This window comes from Brachycentrus maculatus, unplaced genomic scaffold, assembly GCF_059751285.1.
Source record: "Brachycentrus maculatus isolate JH-2025_06_01 unplaced genomic scaffold, ASM5975128v1 h1tg000089l, whole genome shotgun sequence".
NCBI lineage: Eukaryota > Metazoa > Arthropoda > Insecta > Trichoptera > Brachycentridae > Brachycentrus > Brachycentrus maculatus.
In genome coordinates, this window is record NW_028280843.1 from 3006268 (window position 1) to 3026650 (window position 20383).

The 20383-nt window shown below is 32.4% G+C and overlaps 1 protein-coding gene across 2 annotated transcripts in view; it reads right to left on the minus strand.

Annotated features, from left to right (window-relative positions):
* Oatp30B (Organic anion transporting polypeptide 30B) overlaps positions 1 to 20383 on the minus strand; it is a 128720-nt gene that overhangs the window by 6992 nt on the left and 101345 nt on the right. For both annotated transcript variants that reach the window (XM_088257984.1, XM_088257985.1), the window contains 5 exons: positions 5597 to 5704; positions 2753 to 2974; positions 1752 to 1916; positions 991 to 1189; positions 520 to 695 (listed from right to left, as the gene is read on the minus strand). In XM_088257984.1, the coding sequence (XP_088114110.1) occupies positions 520 to 695; positions 991 to 1189; positions 1752 to 1916; positions 2753 to 2974; positions 5597 to 5704 (870 nt within the window). The remainder of the gene's footprint in view (positions 1 to 519; positions 696 to 990; positions 1190 to 1751; positions 1917 to 2752; positions 2975 to 5596; positions 5705 to 20383) is intronic.

Genomic DNA, 20383 nt, shown 5'->3' on the forward strand with positions numbered 1-20383 from the left:
ATTTATGCCATATATGAGTATTAATAATTATTCATATACCTATTATGATACAAAGGTACTTACACTCAAACCTATTATAATAGGTATGTGTGTAAGTCCATGTTTAGTATGTGAACCAGACAGAAGTACATTAATTTAGAGTACATTCATCTCAGGTGAAGTGTTTCAATAAGTGTTGGCCATTCTTGATTGCTGAACATCTACCGCAATATTGATTGTTTTGTCACCAGCTTTGCATTTGGAAATAAATGTGGTATAGTTGTAAAATAAATGAAGTGTAACACTTTCATTATCATTTATCGTTCACTTTGAGTAATATGTACCACTTTAAAAAGTTGTATTACACAAAGTGAAAGATGAATGGCAAGGAGAGTGTTATATTACCATACCACTAAGTTAACAATGCTTTAAATATACACAGTAAATGTAATACATATAGATCACAATTCGGCAGAGATGTAAAATTTGTAAATTTGAAATAAAATCTTTTGTTATAACTGATGATTTAATGCAACTCACATGCGCAGTTGGTATAGTTGGATCTGGATGAAAAAGCAGTGCAACCGGCGTGACAAGGAGAGAAGTATGTGAGCCCGTTATTTCCACAAACGGGCTCTACGTCATTAGTCCGACACGAACATCCAAAGTTACAAGCTGCTGTCAGGTTCACTTGGAATGGCTCCGAGCGAGAAGTGCTGAAAATTGTGATAGTTCATTTTTTGTACAGTTATAACATTAACTTACTGGCATAAATATTGTATACTCTATACAAAATGGAGAGCATCACTAAATGATTTTACCATAAAAGTGAATTGATCACTCAGGAAACTGACAAAACTATCTGACTTTCAAGTCAGCACATAAAATTAAAAAACAGATTTTATAATGAAATAACACTTTCTTCCCCATTTTTTTTAGTTACATAATACTTCATGATTTTATTTGATTGATAATAACGAAGAAAAAAATTAAAGGGGGATATATACCAACCTATTATAATATGGCATGGTGGTGCCAGCCATTTTGACATTATCACAACCGAGGAAGAAAAGCAGGGCATAGCAAGCCAGACATATTGTGTTGGAAACCAAAACAAATTGCACAGCTCCCTTTGGTCGGAGTTCAAGCCTTTTAAGAAGACAGCCGCCCATAAATATTCCGATACATGCTCCGGGTATAGCTATTGAACCTAGAAAAACATACACACAAATAATTATTGAGAGATGACCAATAATTATAATGAAATGTTAAGTTATTTACAACATTTTGAGTGTGTCCAAATACTTGTTCACAAATCAGGATTATTTCCAATTATAAAAGATATTTTTCATATTATTTTCTGACATCTCAACAAATATGAAGGAGAATATGGAAGAAATAATTTTATCTCACCAATAGATTGTCTAGTAAAATTCTAGTGATTCAAGAACAATGTTTCGAAACTGGATCATATATATAAGAATTTGAATAGCGTGGTTGTCAATCATGGGTAGCATTGGTGAATGTTACACGTGTCTAAAGGGATCACTTAAACCAGCCTATGACGGTCGTAAGGCCCGTAAATGCCCATACTTTCATATTCTTCTTCATCTTTGTTGAGATGTCAGAAAATAATATGAAACGATAAGTTAGTTCAAATATTTCCACTTTCTGCTTACACACAAAAGAATCAATTTATGTTCATTGTACTTAGTGTTTTAAAATTTATTTAGTAATTTGGTCCGAATGTGAAAATAAACAAGTTACGTTACCTGTGAAAACACTGGCCTGGCTTTTCCCGAGACTAAACTGAGTCTCGAGATACTTGGGCAGGAACACAACAAATCCTGATACGATAACGAGTTCCATGCACGCTCCCAGACATGTGACCACATACACGGGGTTGCAAACTAGGCGCCACATGGAGACTGGAATATCTGGAATCATACAAGATTAAATACAAATTACAGATGACTTAATTCTCATAACTATATACAAACTCTATAAGAACAAAGCTAGATTATTTAATACCAAATCTTAAAACAATGGTCAGCCTTTATCCTTTCTATGGACATTACACTCACTCCTTTCAAGAACATCATAAATCAAAAAACTTGAAGTTTAAAAATATAATACAATTTATTAAAAATAAATAAGAAACCACTTATTGAAATTTTTATTGTGCAACAGATCTTTTTAGGTTAAAACTGAAGGTTTTTAATCCATTTAAAAATAACTAGTTTATTTTAATTAAACAATACCTTTTCTTCAAAATGCAAAAACAACACTTTCTGCACTGTAGCAGGTATATATTAAGTTAAAAATATGCCACTTTTGCTGGGATATAATTCATTTTCTGGGCATTCAGAAAAAAATTCTTCTTCTAACCCTTATCCGCACCCAATAGTGTATAGGGCACTGCATCATATTGATGCGGTGTTATATTGATCGTTAGTTACATGACGGCAAGGTGATCACTCCTGCGCTTCAGGGACCAGTTCAGGGTAATATGAAATAAATATTATGGTTAAAAATCGCTAATATTTATTTTCAACCCCCCCTGGGAATCGAACCCAGGGTCTCCAGCACGGTAACTAAACACGCTCACCATTACACCACGGAGGCAGACTAATGTGAGTAAATAATTAATCAGAAAAAAATTCAGTAAAAACAAGATCCAATGTAACATCTAATTCAGGCAAAGTAGCTATAAACTGTAGTCGAGATAGTAAAGTGTTGGGCCGGAACAGTTAAAAGACTTTGAAAATGTCACCTTTAATATCCTTGCCATATCCGGAATCAGGTGCCTTGGCAGGCTTGGCCGGAACGGCGGACCCACTCGCGGCGGCTGCCTTCTCTCCCAGACGAACCTTCTCCTTCTCCCTGGTGAGCACCTTGGGGAAGGAGAAGAACGGGATGGCGACCAGGATCAGCAGAAGCCCGCAGAGCAAGAACCCGCCCCACCACATCCCCACCCAGCGGTGGTCATCCGGCTCTGAAATGAAAATAGGCATTGGTGATGGAAGGAAGATTAAGTGCTATAAGCAGATCTCGCAAGAAGGAATCACGGTCTGGAGAAATATGTTGAGGAAAGATGAACAATAAAATTTAAAATTAAAATAATTGACAGGGTATCATGTGAGCGCTTGTTCGTTCAATAATTCTTGAGATTTTTTAAAATAAAATATCAAGTATTTTTCACTTCAAAACATATTTTGAACCCAATATCATAACTAAAAAAAAAAACTAAAAATCCCAGTCTATTTCGTATTCAAATAAGTATTTTAGTTTTATAATGCATTTTAAATTGTGAAAATGCTTTTGAAAAACGTTTGGCATTATTTTCATGCCAAACGTTTCATGGAGTCAGGTCATGATGTGCTTCAATCAACTTCAAAAGTGATTTTCATTTAAAGAGAATTATTAAGAAAGAACCAAATGAGGAATGAAAGATAATTTCTTTTCCATAATCACACCCGTGCAGAATTTATGCATCTAAATAAATAAATGAGTAAATGTTCGTTTCTTTAAAATATCAGAAGGTAGTTCACTAATTTCTTGTATCTCTTGCCTTTATATACACCTGTGACATGTTTATGTGATATGTTTTGTTGAAAACATTTTTTGACCGCAATGGCAGCGCCACCTGTTGAACGTAACAGCAACTCACGCAATACAGAACATTGCTCATGGCATACTGTGTTCTTCTTGACAACTACTGTCACTTGGCATTTTTTCGTTTTCGATTTCATTATTGTTTCTCAGATTTTTAACATTTCATAAAAAAAATATTACAAATGTATGCTTTCTATTTTAGTTTTTTTTTTTCGTTAAACCAGACTGAGCCACAGTAACGCGTGGCCAGACATCGAACCCTTATCCGCACCCTAATGGTGCATAGAGCACTGCATCATATTAACGCAGTGTTATCTTGATCGTTAACACACGAAGGAAAGATGATCAGCCCTCCACTTCAGGTACCAGTCCAGGGTAATACTGAATAAATATTAAAGTGAAAAAATCACTTATATTTATTAGACCCCCCTCTGGGAATTGAACCTGGGACCCCCAGAACGGAAGCCGAGCGTGCTGACCATTACACTACGGAGGCAGAGGTTGTCAGGCATAGCTTTTAAAAATAAAAACAAAGTAATTGGGTACTTTTATTTTTATTTTATGTATTAATTTAAAATCAAACACAGATTTTTTGAGTCTACTAAGTTGTATTTTACTAACAAAAACACATAAAAAATTATACTGTGACAATTGTTTCGCCTTGTTAGGGCATTATCAAACGAATGCTCGTTTGATAATGCCCTAACAAGGCGAAACAATTGTCACAATATAATTTTGAATGTGTTTTTGTTAATAAAATACAACTTAGTAGACTCAAAAAATCTGTGTTTGATTTTAAATTAATACATAAATTAAAATGGAGTTCTACAAATTAAACGCCAAATCAATAAATACTTTTTTTTATTATTAAGTATACCTTATTAAGTATACATTAATTTCAAAATAATTAAGGATAGGGTTAGAAGTTACATATAAGCTTAAGTTTTAGAAACAAACCAATGAGTATCTGAAGAGTGATATTATTTTAAACCAACTATCTTGATGTATTGATCACGCTGATGCAACCAATTTTATTAAGAAATTAATATATCCCATGTACAGCATTTTATCCAGTACAAAGAGAATGTTTATTTATATTCTTGAAAACCCATTTTCATTAATTAATGAGTAAACATAAAATTCCCTCTCTGTTAATTAAAAAAGCAATTAAGTAAGAACCCAATACAACAGTCTAGCACAAATACGTTTCACAAATAAGTCCCGTACGAAATTGTATGTTTATTAACTTGATACAAATTAATACAACTAAACTTCAAAGGAAATAACATAATGAAGGTAGGTAAAGCATGTTATTTTTCTGTCTAAATAAAAAAAAATACAGGCATAAATGGTGCAAATATTACAAAACCAGAATGCAAAAAAAAATATATTTTACCATAAGTTTTTATTTTATTTTTTATTATTATATTTGAATCACGATTTTAAATTATTTTTTTGCAGAGACCCACCAAGCCACCTTGTGTGTCTTGTCGGTGGAGTTCTTTTTGAATACATTTTTATTTATTAAACCAGTTTAACCACACACAAAAGAGAGAAAAATTTAGAATATAAACTTTTTACAATTTTCGTTAAATTACCTCTTGATCATTTATCCATTCCTTTATTTTGCCTTTGATCCATATTTTATTTTGACCTCTAACATTCGTCGGCAACAAATTAAAAATGATCGGAACGATATATTGCAGTGTTCGACTCCCATATTTATTGTTAATTGTTGGGACTATCAAACCTTTGTTGTGTGTAAATCGTGTATCATGGTTACGTACAAGAAGATTTCGATATTTTTGTCTAGTTTGTTGTTCAACTATGATACTCATCCACAATATTCCACGTACCGGCAGTAATTTTAAATGTTTATATATCAATATTGCATTGTCCCTTTGATTATATATATGAATAGTTAATTTTTTTTAATATAGAATTTTTAAATTTGTCAAATGGGCTAATTATTTACTATATTTAATAACAAAAAAAAACTTACCAATTTGTATAACAGTACTGGAGAATGAGTCCATGTGAAATGAGAGAAGATATGCTCCTAATAAGAAACCAAGCACAGGACCGAAGGCTGCCATACTGTACATGCAACCTGCAATTAAGATAAAATAAAAAAGATAAAATTTTGCAGATTTATCACGCATATGTAACCATGAAAGTATTTTTGAAATGTAATTTCATAGCCCATTTTGCTCATTTGGTGCAACAATGGCGTAATTACACTTTTAGAAATATTACAGGAGATGCCATTCAGACGTTGTAGCAACAGAAATGTTGCCATTTTACTCAACTAATTCAAAAATTACACTCGCACCATCTCGCAGCATTTCACCACAAAATCAATTCTGTCGACGTTTCTCCCGATGTAAATAGTCTTTCCACACATTTTGACATATTTACTGTTTTAAAAAATATTATTACGTCATCATTCATGCACCACTGGGCGATATGATAAAAAAATTATACACAAGGACGATTGAAATGTTTTTCCTTCTCAACTATTTTTTTTATTTTTTATTAATTGATTCGGTAATCACTTTCTTGTAAAATCTATCCATTTTTAATTCAAGTTTTACTTAGTCAAAACCACCATTTCTTAAAATCTATTTTACTCGTGTTTCGATCCATTCTACATCATACGGCGTTTGAAAATGATGCGGAATGAATCGAAACACGTATCACAATAGATTTTAAGAAAAAGTGGCATTTATTATGTAAACTTAAATTAAAAATGGATATTTTACTTTTGATAAAACAAATACGAAAAAGCTTCTTTTCATGTTACCAATAGATGTCTCTAGTGAAATTCTAGTGATTCAAGAACAATGTTTCGAAACCGGATTATATATAAAGATTTTCCAAGAATTTGAGTAGTGTGGTTGTCAATCATGGGTAGAATTTGTGAATGTGACACGTGTGTAAAGTGATCACTTAAACATGCAACAAAGCCTATACCAGACGGTCGTAAGCCCCGTAAATGCCCAGACTTTCATATTCTTCTTTATCTTTGTTGAGATGTTAAAAAATAATTATACGAAATACGAAAAGGTTTTTTCTTCCGATTTTTTCGATTTTCATTTTCAATATCATTTCTTTTCAATGTAATGCTGGAATTTCAACAATAGTAAATTAACCTACTCGGCCGTCAAAGGGAAAACGGCAGAGATATCCCGAATTGCGCAGCTGAATTCGTAAAGTGCGTCGTATAGCATTGGATGAATGAAACGGGAGAATAGGGTGGAGACAGAGGGGTAACTAGGTCGACGGGGAAAGTGTCTTCCCATGTCACCCCACCCTAACACGATACCAACGAAGCGAGAAAATATCTAATTTGTTACATTTTTTTAAAAATTTGACGGCGATAAAAATAGAAACAATGGAAAGAATTTCGCGTTTATTAAAAAAAAACACAAACGAAAAATTAATTAAAATTTATACACGTCACTTCTTGCCATATACACAATGGACGAAAGCAGGGTTCGGCCACCATCATGAATTTATTAAATATTGTACATCAGTGGGTCCCATTCATTTATATCTATGTTTCTAGGGACTGTCAAACGAAGGTTTGACAGTCCCTAGAATTAACAATAAATATGGGAGTCGAACACTGCAATATATCGTTCCGAACATTTTTAATTTGTTGCCGACGGATGTTAGAGGTCAAAATAAAATATGGAACAAAGGCAAAATAAAGGAATGGGTAAATGATCAAGAGTTAATTTGATGAAAATTGTAAAATGTTTATATTCTTAATTTTTTTTCTTTTTTTGTGTCTATATTAGGTTAAAATCGTTAAAAACAATAAAAAATGTATTGAAAAAGAACTCCACCGACAAGACACACAAGGTGTCTTGGTGGGTCTCTGCAAAAAAAACAAGTTCTAAATATGTAGAAATGGTGATTTAAATAAATGTATACAAATAAAATAATAATAATAAAAAAGTCTCATTCATTCAATTCAAATTCAAATTCATTCGGCAGTCACTTTGCGGTAAAATCTATCCATTTTTAATAAATTTTCCACTTAGTAAATACCACTTTTCTTGAAATCTACTGTAACACGTATTTCGATACATTCCGGTGCATACGGTGTTTAAAAATGATGTTAGTAGTAGATTTTAAGAAATAGTGGTATTTATTAAGTAAAAATTAATTAAAAAAAAAAAAAAATATATATATATATATATATATATATATATATATATATATATATGTCGTTAATTGTTCGTTAATCGCACGTTGTTATTAACGAAGCATCGTTCACGAAACCATTACGCGATCTTGCAAGCTGTCAGAAATGAACATGAAATTAAATGAACGAGAAAATTTGCAACGTTGCTAATTTTAACCAGCACTTCGCATGCGCCAACGTTCGTACAAATAAAACAAACTATATTTTGTTTACACTTGACGTGAAAATGACTTTGGGATATAGAAAACATTGTAAAAGCGTATGTTTAATATTTGGTCTCATAAAGTATATATCTTACTCTAAGCGCGAATACTAAAAAAGTGATATTTTCAAAAATAGATAAAATATGTAGGCAAACTGAGAAGGTTTTAAATTAGTTTGTAGTTGAAGAGTAAGTAATACAGACAATTCTCCCGCCATCGACATAAATGTTCAAACACGCCGACACTCTTTGAATCTGAAAAGACGATTTTACAGGTATCTCCTAGCCCATATCCGCACCCAAAAGTGCATATGGCACTGCATCGTATTTACGCAGTGTTATCTTGATCTTTACTTACATGAAGGCAAGATCTTAAGAACCCTCATCCGCACCCGAAGGTGCATAGGGCACTGCATCTTATAAACGCAGTGTTATCTTTATCGTTAACACATGAAGGAAAGGTGATCAGCCCTCCGCTTCAGGTGCCAGTCAAGGGTAATTAGTATTGAATAAATTAGAGTGAAAAAATCACTTATATATTTATTTAGGTCCCCGTCCTGGAAATCGACCCCGGGGCCTTCGGTACGGTAGCCGAGCGTGCTGACCATTAATACACGTTTACAGGTAAAAATATTTATTGAAGTCGGGTATATTTTTCCAAGCCCTGTTTAGGTTCTGGCTCGGAAATCAGACAAGATATTTAACATTTCGAAACGTCTGAATTGAACTTTTTAAGCGTCACATTTACCAATAATAGTTGGCAGACCCTGGAAAGGGTTTACTACTGCCCACGCAGCTGCTTTCAGAATGTCAACCCAAGATACGATGGTCAATTTCGTATTTTGCAAATATTTTGCGATCGGGTCGGTTGTAACTGGAAATTAGGGAATCTATGGATATTTTCGGTGACACCAATTGCCAGAGATTAGGTATGAATATTAATAATACGTTAGAAACTAAACCACAACATTATCGATACGGATGTTTATACATACAAAATAAGATCACTTAGATAACATGTAACATAATAATGTAAGGAAAATTTCTAAGAAAAGGGAACATTGTCATTGAAATTAAATGAAAACTTTGATTCGCGTCAAGGGAAAAAAGAAGAAGTTAGCTTAGAAGAATGTTGATGAAGACGAGAAAGACATGGCAAGACTGATAAAAATTCTTGACTGAAAAATACTATGTTTAAAAAAAAAATAGTAGAGTGATACTCGGATTACATATTTCTTTCTTATGAAAAAATGTTTCGGACAGAATTTCGGATTACTCAAACACAATTTTTTCAATTATGAAAATAAAACACTTATATAAGACCATTTTTTCAGTTTATTAATTTAAACACGATTAGTTTTGAGAACTACAGATGTTACGAACATTAAAAACAAACTAATTTTGTATCTTAACCTGAGAACATTTGTAGTTCTTGAAACTAGTCGTGTTTAAATTATAATACTAAACTGAAAAAATGGTATTATTTAAGTGTTTTATTTTTATAATTGAAAAATATTAATTTATACTAGTTGGACACTTTTTTTCTTTACGAGGTAAGTGAAATCCAAATTACGTTTGGTGTTTATTCTTAATTTTAATGTATAAAATTATTTATTTTTCATAAGACAGTGAAATTTTTTTATTGTTTGAAAACTGTCATCCATCATGAAATACAAATATATTTATGTTATAAAAAAGGTCATAGCCTGAAAGTCCACAATGGATAATTTCATATAATTTCTAATGGTTATCTGCGAGATATATATTCAATTGTGATTGTGGTTCTTTGAGGGTTATACTATTCCGATGGAGCGTGATAATTATTTAATAGATGATAAAAACAAACGAGTAAAATTAAAAACGTATTTAAAATCGGTCGATTTAACAATGCCGAATGGGAAATAATAAATCATGCATGATTAAGCTATTCAACATCAGTGTGCATAGTCAGTCAGCATGTAGAAATATAGATAATTAAATATAGGTCAGGAAACTGACAGATTATAGATATATGAGTAAATAATAACCTTATTGGAGTTACGTTAAGTGAGGTTACACGAAACAAACAATGGTTAGCAAAGTTTACCAAAATAATAAGATAGGTAAATTGTGTTGACCTCTAGAGCCTAAGAAAGCCTCGCGGCTATTATTGATCGAAAAAATATTGATTGCTCCAGTTCACGACTACAAAGCGTCAAACGATTAAAGTTGTATCAAACTTATATTACAACATTTTGAGTGTGTCCAAATACTTGTTCACAAATCTGGATTATTATGGATAATCCAAATTTGTGAACATGTATTTGGACAAACTTAAAATGTTGTAAATAAATTAACTGGTCAAATTCTAAGCTAAATAAAAAAATTAAAAGGATATTTTCTGGCGTTTCTCATGTATGTGATTATAATCCAGGATTCGAACCTCTCGTACAAATGAAAGAGTTTCTGCTCAATAAAAAAGCTTCTTCATCTCACCAATATATGTATCTAGTGAAATTCTAATGATTCAAGTACAATGTTTCGAAATTGGATCGTATATATACTTCCAAGAATTTGAATAGTATGGTTGTAAATCATGGGTAGAATTGGTGAGTGTTACACGTGTGTAACACTCACCAATTCACTTCTTCATCTATGTTGAGATGTCAAAAAATAATATGAAAACTTATATTATTATTATATGTATTTTTTGCGCAATTAAAACTTATTTTCAAAGCGAAACGCGTTTCAATATTTATACGTTACATATGTATTATGTGACCCATAATTGGACGTAACAAACATATTTTGATATTGGGTATAATGGATATTGGATATAAGGTCCCGGGTTCGATTCTCAGGGGGGGTTTAATATAAATATTAGTGATTTCACACCCTGGACTGGTCCCTGAAGTGTAGGAGTGATCACCTCGCCTTCATGTAAGTAACTATCAAGATAACACTGCGTCAATATAATGCAGTGCCCTATGAACCATTGGGTGCGGATAAGGGTTAGAAGATACATTCTTTAAAAAATCGGGAGTGAAAAGACGTGTGACCTCTTCGGTGGTCGTCGGTGATTGATTTCTGTGTTTGCGTTGTATCCCCTTAACAATAAGTTGCTAAATAAAAGCGGCCAATCAAGGGGGAACTCCTCTTGAACGAATGCACGTTTTGGAGCGGGGCCAAGCGGTGGGATTAGTTTGGGAACTGACCGGTATTTTAGTCCATACTTCACCAAGAACGGTGGGCGAAGGAGAGATCGGATCGGACAATATTACCAATTTCACCCGAGTCTTTACATAAAAATACCTAGTATTGTTGTCAACCCGCAGTGGGCGGCGAAATGCAGCTTTTGCATTATAACCTGTGCCGAATGTAAAGAAATGCTCTCAAAGATATAATTTTTTCCACAAATACAGTTGTGGAGGTCCTCACCAAAAAGTTACATTTCTAATATTGCACAAAAAATCATTTAAATGCAAATCTGTTCTGTTAACTGTATTCTATCGAAATCTTAATCAAAGTTGCGACAAAACGCGACCAATCCTGTGTTAAACCAATACGAAATCATGAAATCGCACCAAAACGTAACAATTTTATAAGCTAGAATTCCTAATTTCTTAAAATCATTTATAATGGAAATGTAACGTTTTGGTGAGGACCTCCATAGTTGATATCGGTTACAACGAAACCTGGTCACTGTTCAAATAAAACATATGTAGAAAAAACAATAAAGTTGTTATTTTATTACATGAAATGCAGTCCCACCAAGAAATGTCAGTACAAAACATAAATCACATTGATATAAGATATTCATATTTTGACATTTCAACATGGATGAAGAAGAAAATGGATGTGTGGGTATTTGTTGGGTTTACGACCCGTCATAGGCTGGTTTAAGTGATCACTTTATGCAAGTTTAACATTCACCATTCTACCCATGATTGACATCCACACTACTAAAAAATTTGGAACTCATATATTTATATATGCAAGATTCTACTTAATTATTTCAAATACTCAGAAACGCCAGAAAACATGATTATTTTTTTTAAAATGAAGCTTATAATTTGATTATTTATTATATTCACATTTTGAGTGCGACCAAATCCTTGTTTCTGGTTTTGTGTGAAAATGTTAATGTAGAAATAACTCCCAAGTGGAAAAACCCAAATTTGTAATAAGGATTGGTCTGTTTTAAAACACGTTAAAACCAAAAATATAATAATCATTCCTATAAATAGGTACGAGCACAGTATAACATAGCAATACTAGCAATTATCTGTGAAATATGACGAGAAGACATTAAGAAACAACTAAAAATTATATTGCTATCAAATATTGACGGTTTGCATTTTTAAAAGAGATAAGAATAACACATTGAAAGTAAAGCTAATCAGTTGGTGGTACCATAAATGATAATGTTTTTGCATCGAAAATTGCTCATTTTATTTTCAACTAGGTACTTATCAGTTTGAACATTCAATTTAATACTTGTACATTGTTTAAATACAAAACTTGATTTTTCAGGAGATCGTTTTTAAAGTTTAAAAATATAATAAAATGTATTCAAAATAAATAACAAGCCACTTATTGAACTTTTTACTGTGCAACAGACCTTTTTAGGTAAAACCTGAATGTTTTTTCTCCATTTGAAAAATATTTAGTGTATTTAAAAAAATAAATAAACAATACCTTTTCTTCAAAATGCAAAAACAACACTTGCTGCCCTGTAGCGGGTAAATATTAAATTTATAATATGCCGCTTTTGCTAGGATGTAGTACATTTTCTGGACATCCCGGAAAAATGCACCACTCGAAATTGACGATTTTTGTTATATGACGTTGTTGAAAGGAGACAGCGACTTGCGTCTTAATAAAATATTCTTTGGTCATAAATATCAATACTTTAAAAAAATAATTATATATCCATTACGATTTAGATACTTTCATGATTTTTTTATACGATACTTTATAGGTTTTATGTACGGTAGAGGTGATTCAGTTTTTTACGTACCTATGACTAAAATATTGAATGGACCTCGGCGATATTGATTTTCTACGAAAACTCCGACAAATCCTTTGAATACGTAACATTCAACACAATTAAGGAGGGTTGGAATGGAGCCGGGAGGCCTGTCGCCTTGACCGTGAGCAAATTCAATGTAATAAATCACGTCAGCCGAAATGGCGTTACAGCAAATAACAATTTTAATTAGATTTACATACGTATCGTGTACGTACGTTTAAATAAATAAAAATATTGAAGTAAATAACTTATTGATTTATGGTTCACAAACAATGAAAAACGCATTATAAGAAATGAAATACAGTGATATCCATTAAAAAAATATTTTTCATCAATTAGATGAGAACACAACAAACTTACAAAAACAAATTAAAGTACAGGTTAAATACATTTGAAAAGAATAGTTATTTGGTTGTTATATATAAAAATTACAATAAAAAGTAATGATATTTATTCATTTGGCGTTTAATTTGTAGAACTCCACTTTAATTTATGTATTAATTTTTAAATCAAACACAGATTTTTTGAGTCTACTAAGTTGTATTTTATTAAAAAAACACATAAAAATTAATATTGTGACAGTTGTTTCGTCTAATTATGGCCATAACTAGGCGAAACAATTGTCAAAATATTAATTTTTATGTATTAAAAAAAATACAACTTAGACTCTAAAAATTTGTGTTTGATTTAAAAATTAATACATAAAAAAGTAATAAAATAAATAAATATGAGATAAAACAGTTTGGTTTGTAAGTGCCAATGTTTAAGCACCGCAAATATGCTCGTAAATAACAAACAATGAATGTTTGCGTATTAAATTCGTCCTGGCACTGTTTGTACTTGGATTGTTTATAAACTTTAACGCGAGATTCAATGAAGAGGGATAATTCAAGGGAAATTAAATGTGTTTAGTATCCGGAGCGGTCGGCGAGTTGAATTTTCCAACTAAAACGATGTCGGTCGAGTTTCCGCAGGGCGAGGTATTCGTACGCCCGCCGTGGCTGCGTGTGATTCAGAGGAGGCTATGAATATATAAATTTGTAAATCCCTTTAAAAGCTCTTCACGACGCTCGATGTAAATGATCCATAATATGCAAATAAAAGTACATTAGCGCAAGCGGAATGTGTAAAAAATAAGCGCGCAATCTCTCGGTAGTTAAAAAAAGCTATTTCAAAGTTACGATATAATAAAATGAAGGAATTGTTTGATTTTAATACTATCAACAGAAAAATCGGGAAAATGAAGTACTTTTTCGTTTTAAGTATTTTATTTGACTTTAAAATATTGATAAACACTATAAAATGAAATAAAAATCATAGAAAATTCGGTCTTACCTATTATAAAATATGTAATACAACACATAAAGTACCTACTTTTGTTTAATAAAATAATGGATATTCAAGATAAATTTCTAGTTATGTATACATATTTGTTTTTTGTTGTTGTTGAAAAATAGTGTATTAATATATCCTATCAACATTTTGGATATCATAGATAGATAAATTTCTAGTTATGCATACTTTTTTTTTTTATTGGAAGGAAGAACAACAGTTACAATATATGATACATACAGAGTACAAAAAAAAAATCATGAGTACCAATTATAGTTCTTCACAACTATACATAAGAGAGGTCTATATAAAGGAAGAGACATGAGAAAAGGATGGGATAAAGAGAAAAGGAGATGGTAGTGATAGGAAAGGAAGAAAAGGAAAGGACAGGGAATAGAATTACTTTTTTAGGTTTATAAGATTTCGAACAATTTAGCTTTAAATTTTGAAAGATTGGAGTAGAACATATCAAGGTGGGTACAACATTCATTAAATTTCCCACAACTTCAATAAATAAAGGAATTTTTTGAATAGTTCTTTGTTGGTGCTGGATTATAAAAGGATTATACTTATTTATATTTTGTTGTAGTTGAAAAATAGTGTATTAATATATCCTATCAATATTTTGGATAGCCTGGATAGATAAATTTGTAGTTATGTATACTAATTTATTTTTTGTTGTTGTTGAAAAATAGTGTATTAATATATCCTATCAACATTTTGGATAGCCTGGATAGATAAATTTCTAGTTATGTATATTTATTTTTTGTTGTTGTTGAGAAATAGTGTATTAATATATCCTATCAACATTTTCAAGCCATTTTCAGGGTGCTGTGGTAGATAGTAAAATCGTGTAGTAAAAAAACAACGAAAATATATATTGAAAAAATTCTGAAAACTGTGACCTTTGAAATCGACTTACTTGATATAAGTACCTAGTATTTGAATTTTGCATAGGTAATAGGTTCCTAATGCCTATTACCTATTACCTACGCCACTGAAAGAGCTAATGCCAGTGGCGGTGAAATAACTATGATTTAATTTCCAGTTACATATCAATAAAAATATCCATATTTTTTTATTGCCCCATATGCGGATATTATTAGTGTGTACTACATAATAATTAGTTCCGAACACATGGCCGGAAAATTTCATCTCAGCCGATCGAACGATCGCAAATAGGAGTATCATAGCGCTTAATTGGATATTATTTAAAAAAAAAACTAAACATTCGTATAATACTACTTATTGAATTTTATTTCATTACACACGACTATTTTCGAAAACTACATTTGTTTTCATCGACAAGTTGATTAAAAAAACCTATGTAATATTAAGTAAATATTAATATTTATTTTCAAACCCCCCCCCTGGGAATGGAACCCGGGACCTCCAGCACGATAGCTAAACACGCTAACCATTACACCACGGAGGCGGAGGTGTAATGAAATAAAACTCAATAAGTGGTATTATACAGGTGTTACAATTTTAAAATATTCAACATATCAATAATCCACAAAATGCCGAATAAATACATAACTCAACTGGAGACATCGCGCAATTAAAAAGCAGTAATTCCATGGAAGCCAAGCTAGCAGTTCACAACGGCGTGCTAACACCGACACTAATGTATGGAAGCGAAATATGGAACTGGCAAAGGAAGGATGAAAGCAGAGTGAACGCTGTTGAAATGCGCTCCCTCAGACGAATGTGTAAGATATAAGAAAGGAATGTAAAGCAAACGAGGAATAATTGAAAAGATTAGGAAGAGTTCTTTGCGGTGGTATGGACATGTGGAGCGAATGGATAACGAAAGATTGACTAAGAAAATATATGTGGCGAATGTGAGAGGGAAAACAGAACGAGGACGACCGAAAAAGACTTGGCACGATCAGATCAATCAGAACCTAAAATCTGGCGGTGTCAAAAGTCTGCGTAATCGGAGGGCGTGTATGACTAGATGTATGGATGTGAAGGAGGCGAGGAGTGTATGTCAGGACAGAAGAGTGTGGCGTTCCATCCTCTCTGCCTACCCCTGCGGGGAAACGGCGTGATGGTAGTAGTAGTAAAAAGCAGTAATTGCGGCTTTTAAAATGACTTTTGAACTGAGTTTTCGATGTCACGAGATATTGTATTTACGGGATCTTCCAGTGACCTACCAGCACATGTCCATACTGCATGGTACTCCGGAGCGTGTCGTCATTTCGTGTACGCCGACTAACAACAAGCGATGGACATATAAAATTAATCAGCCATAAAATCTATATCGACCATCTGCTTCGTGATAGTCAATACGAATTCTTATCATGAAAACTGAATAACAGTTGCATATTAATGGAAAATCAACGGAGAACAGGAAAGAAAAATACATTAAAGATAAGAGAAATGCGTGAAACTAAACGTGCGTGTTTGGAGATTCACCCCTAGTGAACAAACACACACTTGAAACCATCTTAATGAAATATTTCAAGGAAATAAATAATAACTTGTACTTAAGGCCCAGTATTCGTAAAGTCGCAACAGAATTTTTTCGAAATCTAGGTAACATTATACGTAATTGATTTTTTTCTTAAACCATCGTTATTGCATTGAAAAAATAATCATTTCTTCGAAATAATTATATGGTTTTGAAATTGATTAAGATTAAGAGTAATTGAAAGGTAAGGAGTTAAAATATATATAAAAATGTTTTCCCATATATAGTATATACTTAAAAACAAAAAAATATCCAATGTACTTTAAAAAAAAATTAAGCGTGAACACGCGACCAGCCCTGAGCGTGGCTGAAAAAACATGAAAATATTTATTCCAATATAGATATTCTAAAAAAAAAATATATACATTCTTTAAAAAAAGCGTGAACAGACACGTGACCTCTCCGGAGACGTCACGTGTCACCGGTGGTCTCCGGTGGGACGAATTCTGTGTTTACGAATAACCCCTTAAGACAGAAATCTCAAACGAACAAATTCAGAACGTGACCGGCTGCACGAGAAACCAGATCTGTGAATGTTGTCTGCGGATATTTTTTTAGAATATTTATTGGGATTTGATTTTTAGAATATATATTGAAAAAACAGTTGTATAATTTTTTTGACCCTTTACCATTCAATGACTCTTTTCTTTTCAAAACCATATTTTAATTCGGAATATAAATTAACTTTTTCAATACAAAAACGGGTTTTAATGAAAAAAATCAATTACGTTAAATATTACCTGGGTTTAAAGAAAATTAAGTTGCGGGCTATCGAATATCCCACCTTAAGTAGGTAGCTGAAATAATGCAACTTGTAATAATAACAATGTTTTAAAATTAAATTATGAGAAACGCTTAAACTTGAAAACATTTTATTATTATCCAGGAAACGAATCGAGTAAACAGAAAATTTCGTAAGCGAAACAATTTATTGGATGCCGATGTAAAAGAACCATCTGGAGTTTGAAAATTTTGCAGGAAGCAACATTATGAAATTCTAAGTTAAATAAAGCGGGTGCATTAAGATCCAAAGTTGTGAATAATGACTCAAATTTGAAGGGGTCTCGGCCGTGACCACAGACCTCTTCATGAAAGGGATCCGCCCTTGACCCAGAAGGGCTCAAAGCTAGGATAACTCCACGGAGAGTAAGCACAATCGACCGTTCTCGAGCAGATATGAATCTGGCCACTTTAATTTTTTTCCATCAGCAATCTATTTCGTATATTTCTGCACTTGAATCTGAAAATTAGATTCAAGAGTAGTAAGAGTAATAACAGAATTGAAAACGCAAGGCTGAAACTAAAATCATTTATTTGTACGATTTATTTTTTTGTACTACAAGAATAATGAAATTGACGATTTTCAAAGACCAGTTTACCAGTGTTATCTAATATGGGAAAATAGTCACTTTTCAAGAGATCTTCGAGTGGGGAACAGGATTGAAAACCGCAAGGCTAGCATTAAAATCCACTAGTTTACAACCAGATTTGAACTACAAGATTAATATATAAAAATATTTTTTTTCATTAACACATAATCTAAAAAATATGTAATATACATTCATTAAAAGAATCTGGCGTGGAAAGACTTGTTATCTCTCCGGCCGTTGAATGAATTCTGTGTGTGCGAGTACGGCCTTAAAACATTGAGTATAATAGGTATCGGACGCAGTATTTATTGTGTAGAGCTTGTTTTTCTGTGTCAAACAATCATTGCCTTAAGAGTTGGTAAATGTTTATGAGGAAATAAATAAATTGATTTAACGCTGATAGTGAATTCGGCAAAATTATTTGTTATATAATTCAACCCACTTATAAGACCAAGGTTAGTTTTAAATCGAAATTTTACATATACTCTGGTAGGCCAAGGTTTTAGTGATTTAGGATATAAAAAATAACACAATTGAATATGTAATTGAATACAGTTTATTATTAAACAGTGGCGAGCCAAGAGTTTTGTATGAAGTAGGAAATAGGAAAAAAAAACTAGGAAATAAAAGTGAAAAATAAAAAAAGCGTTTTACTTGATATTAAATAAAATAAAATAAAAAATTGCTATAGCCAACGACTACCTGCATGCTAGTCTGAAAAAAAAAACTAATTAACCGTCACGCCGCTTTCCCTTAGGGGTAGGCAGAGATAATAGAACGCCAAACCACTCTGTCTTTGCAAATATTATTCACCTCTTTCACATTCTTGCATCTGTTCATACATACCCGCCGATTATACGACTCCTAACATTACTCCTTAAAAATAAAAAATCTAATAAATATATATATATATATATATATATATATATATATATATGAACGCTCATTTTCGTCACTTTCCCAGTTAGTCTTCTTTTTTTCCGCTGAGGTATGGTAGGCACTGAACATGTCCCGGTATGGGACGAACGCCACTGTAATTAAACCGCGAAAATATTAAGAGTAAAAATTCAGGGTATAAAGCAGATCTGATAAGTATGAAATGAATAATTTTAATATTCAAATTAGCAGGTACTTTGATGAACTTGATGGCTAAAAAAAGGCAGGCAGCAATCGTTAGGTGGTGTGGCGCAATGGCGGCGTTACCAAAACGGCTGTTAGGGTAACTAACGACTGGTTCGCGTTACCACACCGACGCTAATAACCGTAGTGATTACCGACATCTACGTTCTGATAGCCTGATACCCCGAAATAAGAAAAACCGTGTAGTACATAATACAGGCAACGGAAATACAAAAAAGCCAGAATGCGGAAGATACGATGTTAAAAAAAAATATTAACACTAACTACGGAAGAGATCTCATTGCTTTTTGAGCAAAAATCCTGATCAACAATTCGTAAATTGAAAAAAATATATATATATAGAAAGAAAGGTAATCGTTATGGTAAGATGAGGGGTTTATTCTTTAACATCGGTATTTTTTAAAAGGATGTATAAAGTGAAAATACTGGAGGGTTATTATAACATTGTTAAGTTTAATACCAATTCTAGTTCTTATATCAGTTTTTCTTTTAAAAAGTTCAAGTTTCTATTGTTTTCAGGTAGGAAAGAATAAACCGAGATGGAAGAAACCTAATAAAAGTAGCATCACGTTGAAGAACTTGAAAAAATATACAAATCAAGCCGACATTTCTCTGTTTTAATACTAGCTAAACTATGGATCGAAGCAAATATACACAGCTATTAATTTTTTTAAAAACTTAAGTTACGCAAAGGCGTTTTGGCGAAAAATGGAAAGCATTATGACTTATTTTAGTTATCTCATGGGTGTGGTGCTTCAAGGATAGTATCTGATAAGATATGATGTTGAAGAGTTATGACCGCGTTTTATTACGGCACGAATAATAATGGCGAGTGCGAAGCAGTTCGGATTTATAGTTTTGTTTTGAGTACAATTTGGAAATGCTAAATACAAGAATAGCGAGAAGCCCTACTCTATTATATGGCTTTCAGAGAACTATGTAAATATTCGCGGCATTCAATATGTATGGCATATTCATGCTTAGAAGTAGGTATAGGTATGTAGATTCCCTGCACCGTGTGAATGTATGGCGGAAAATAAATGAA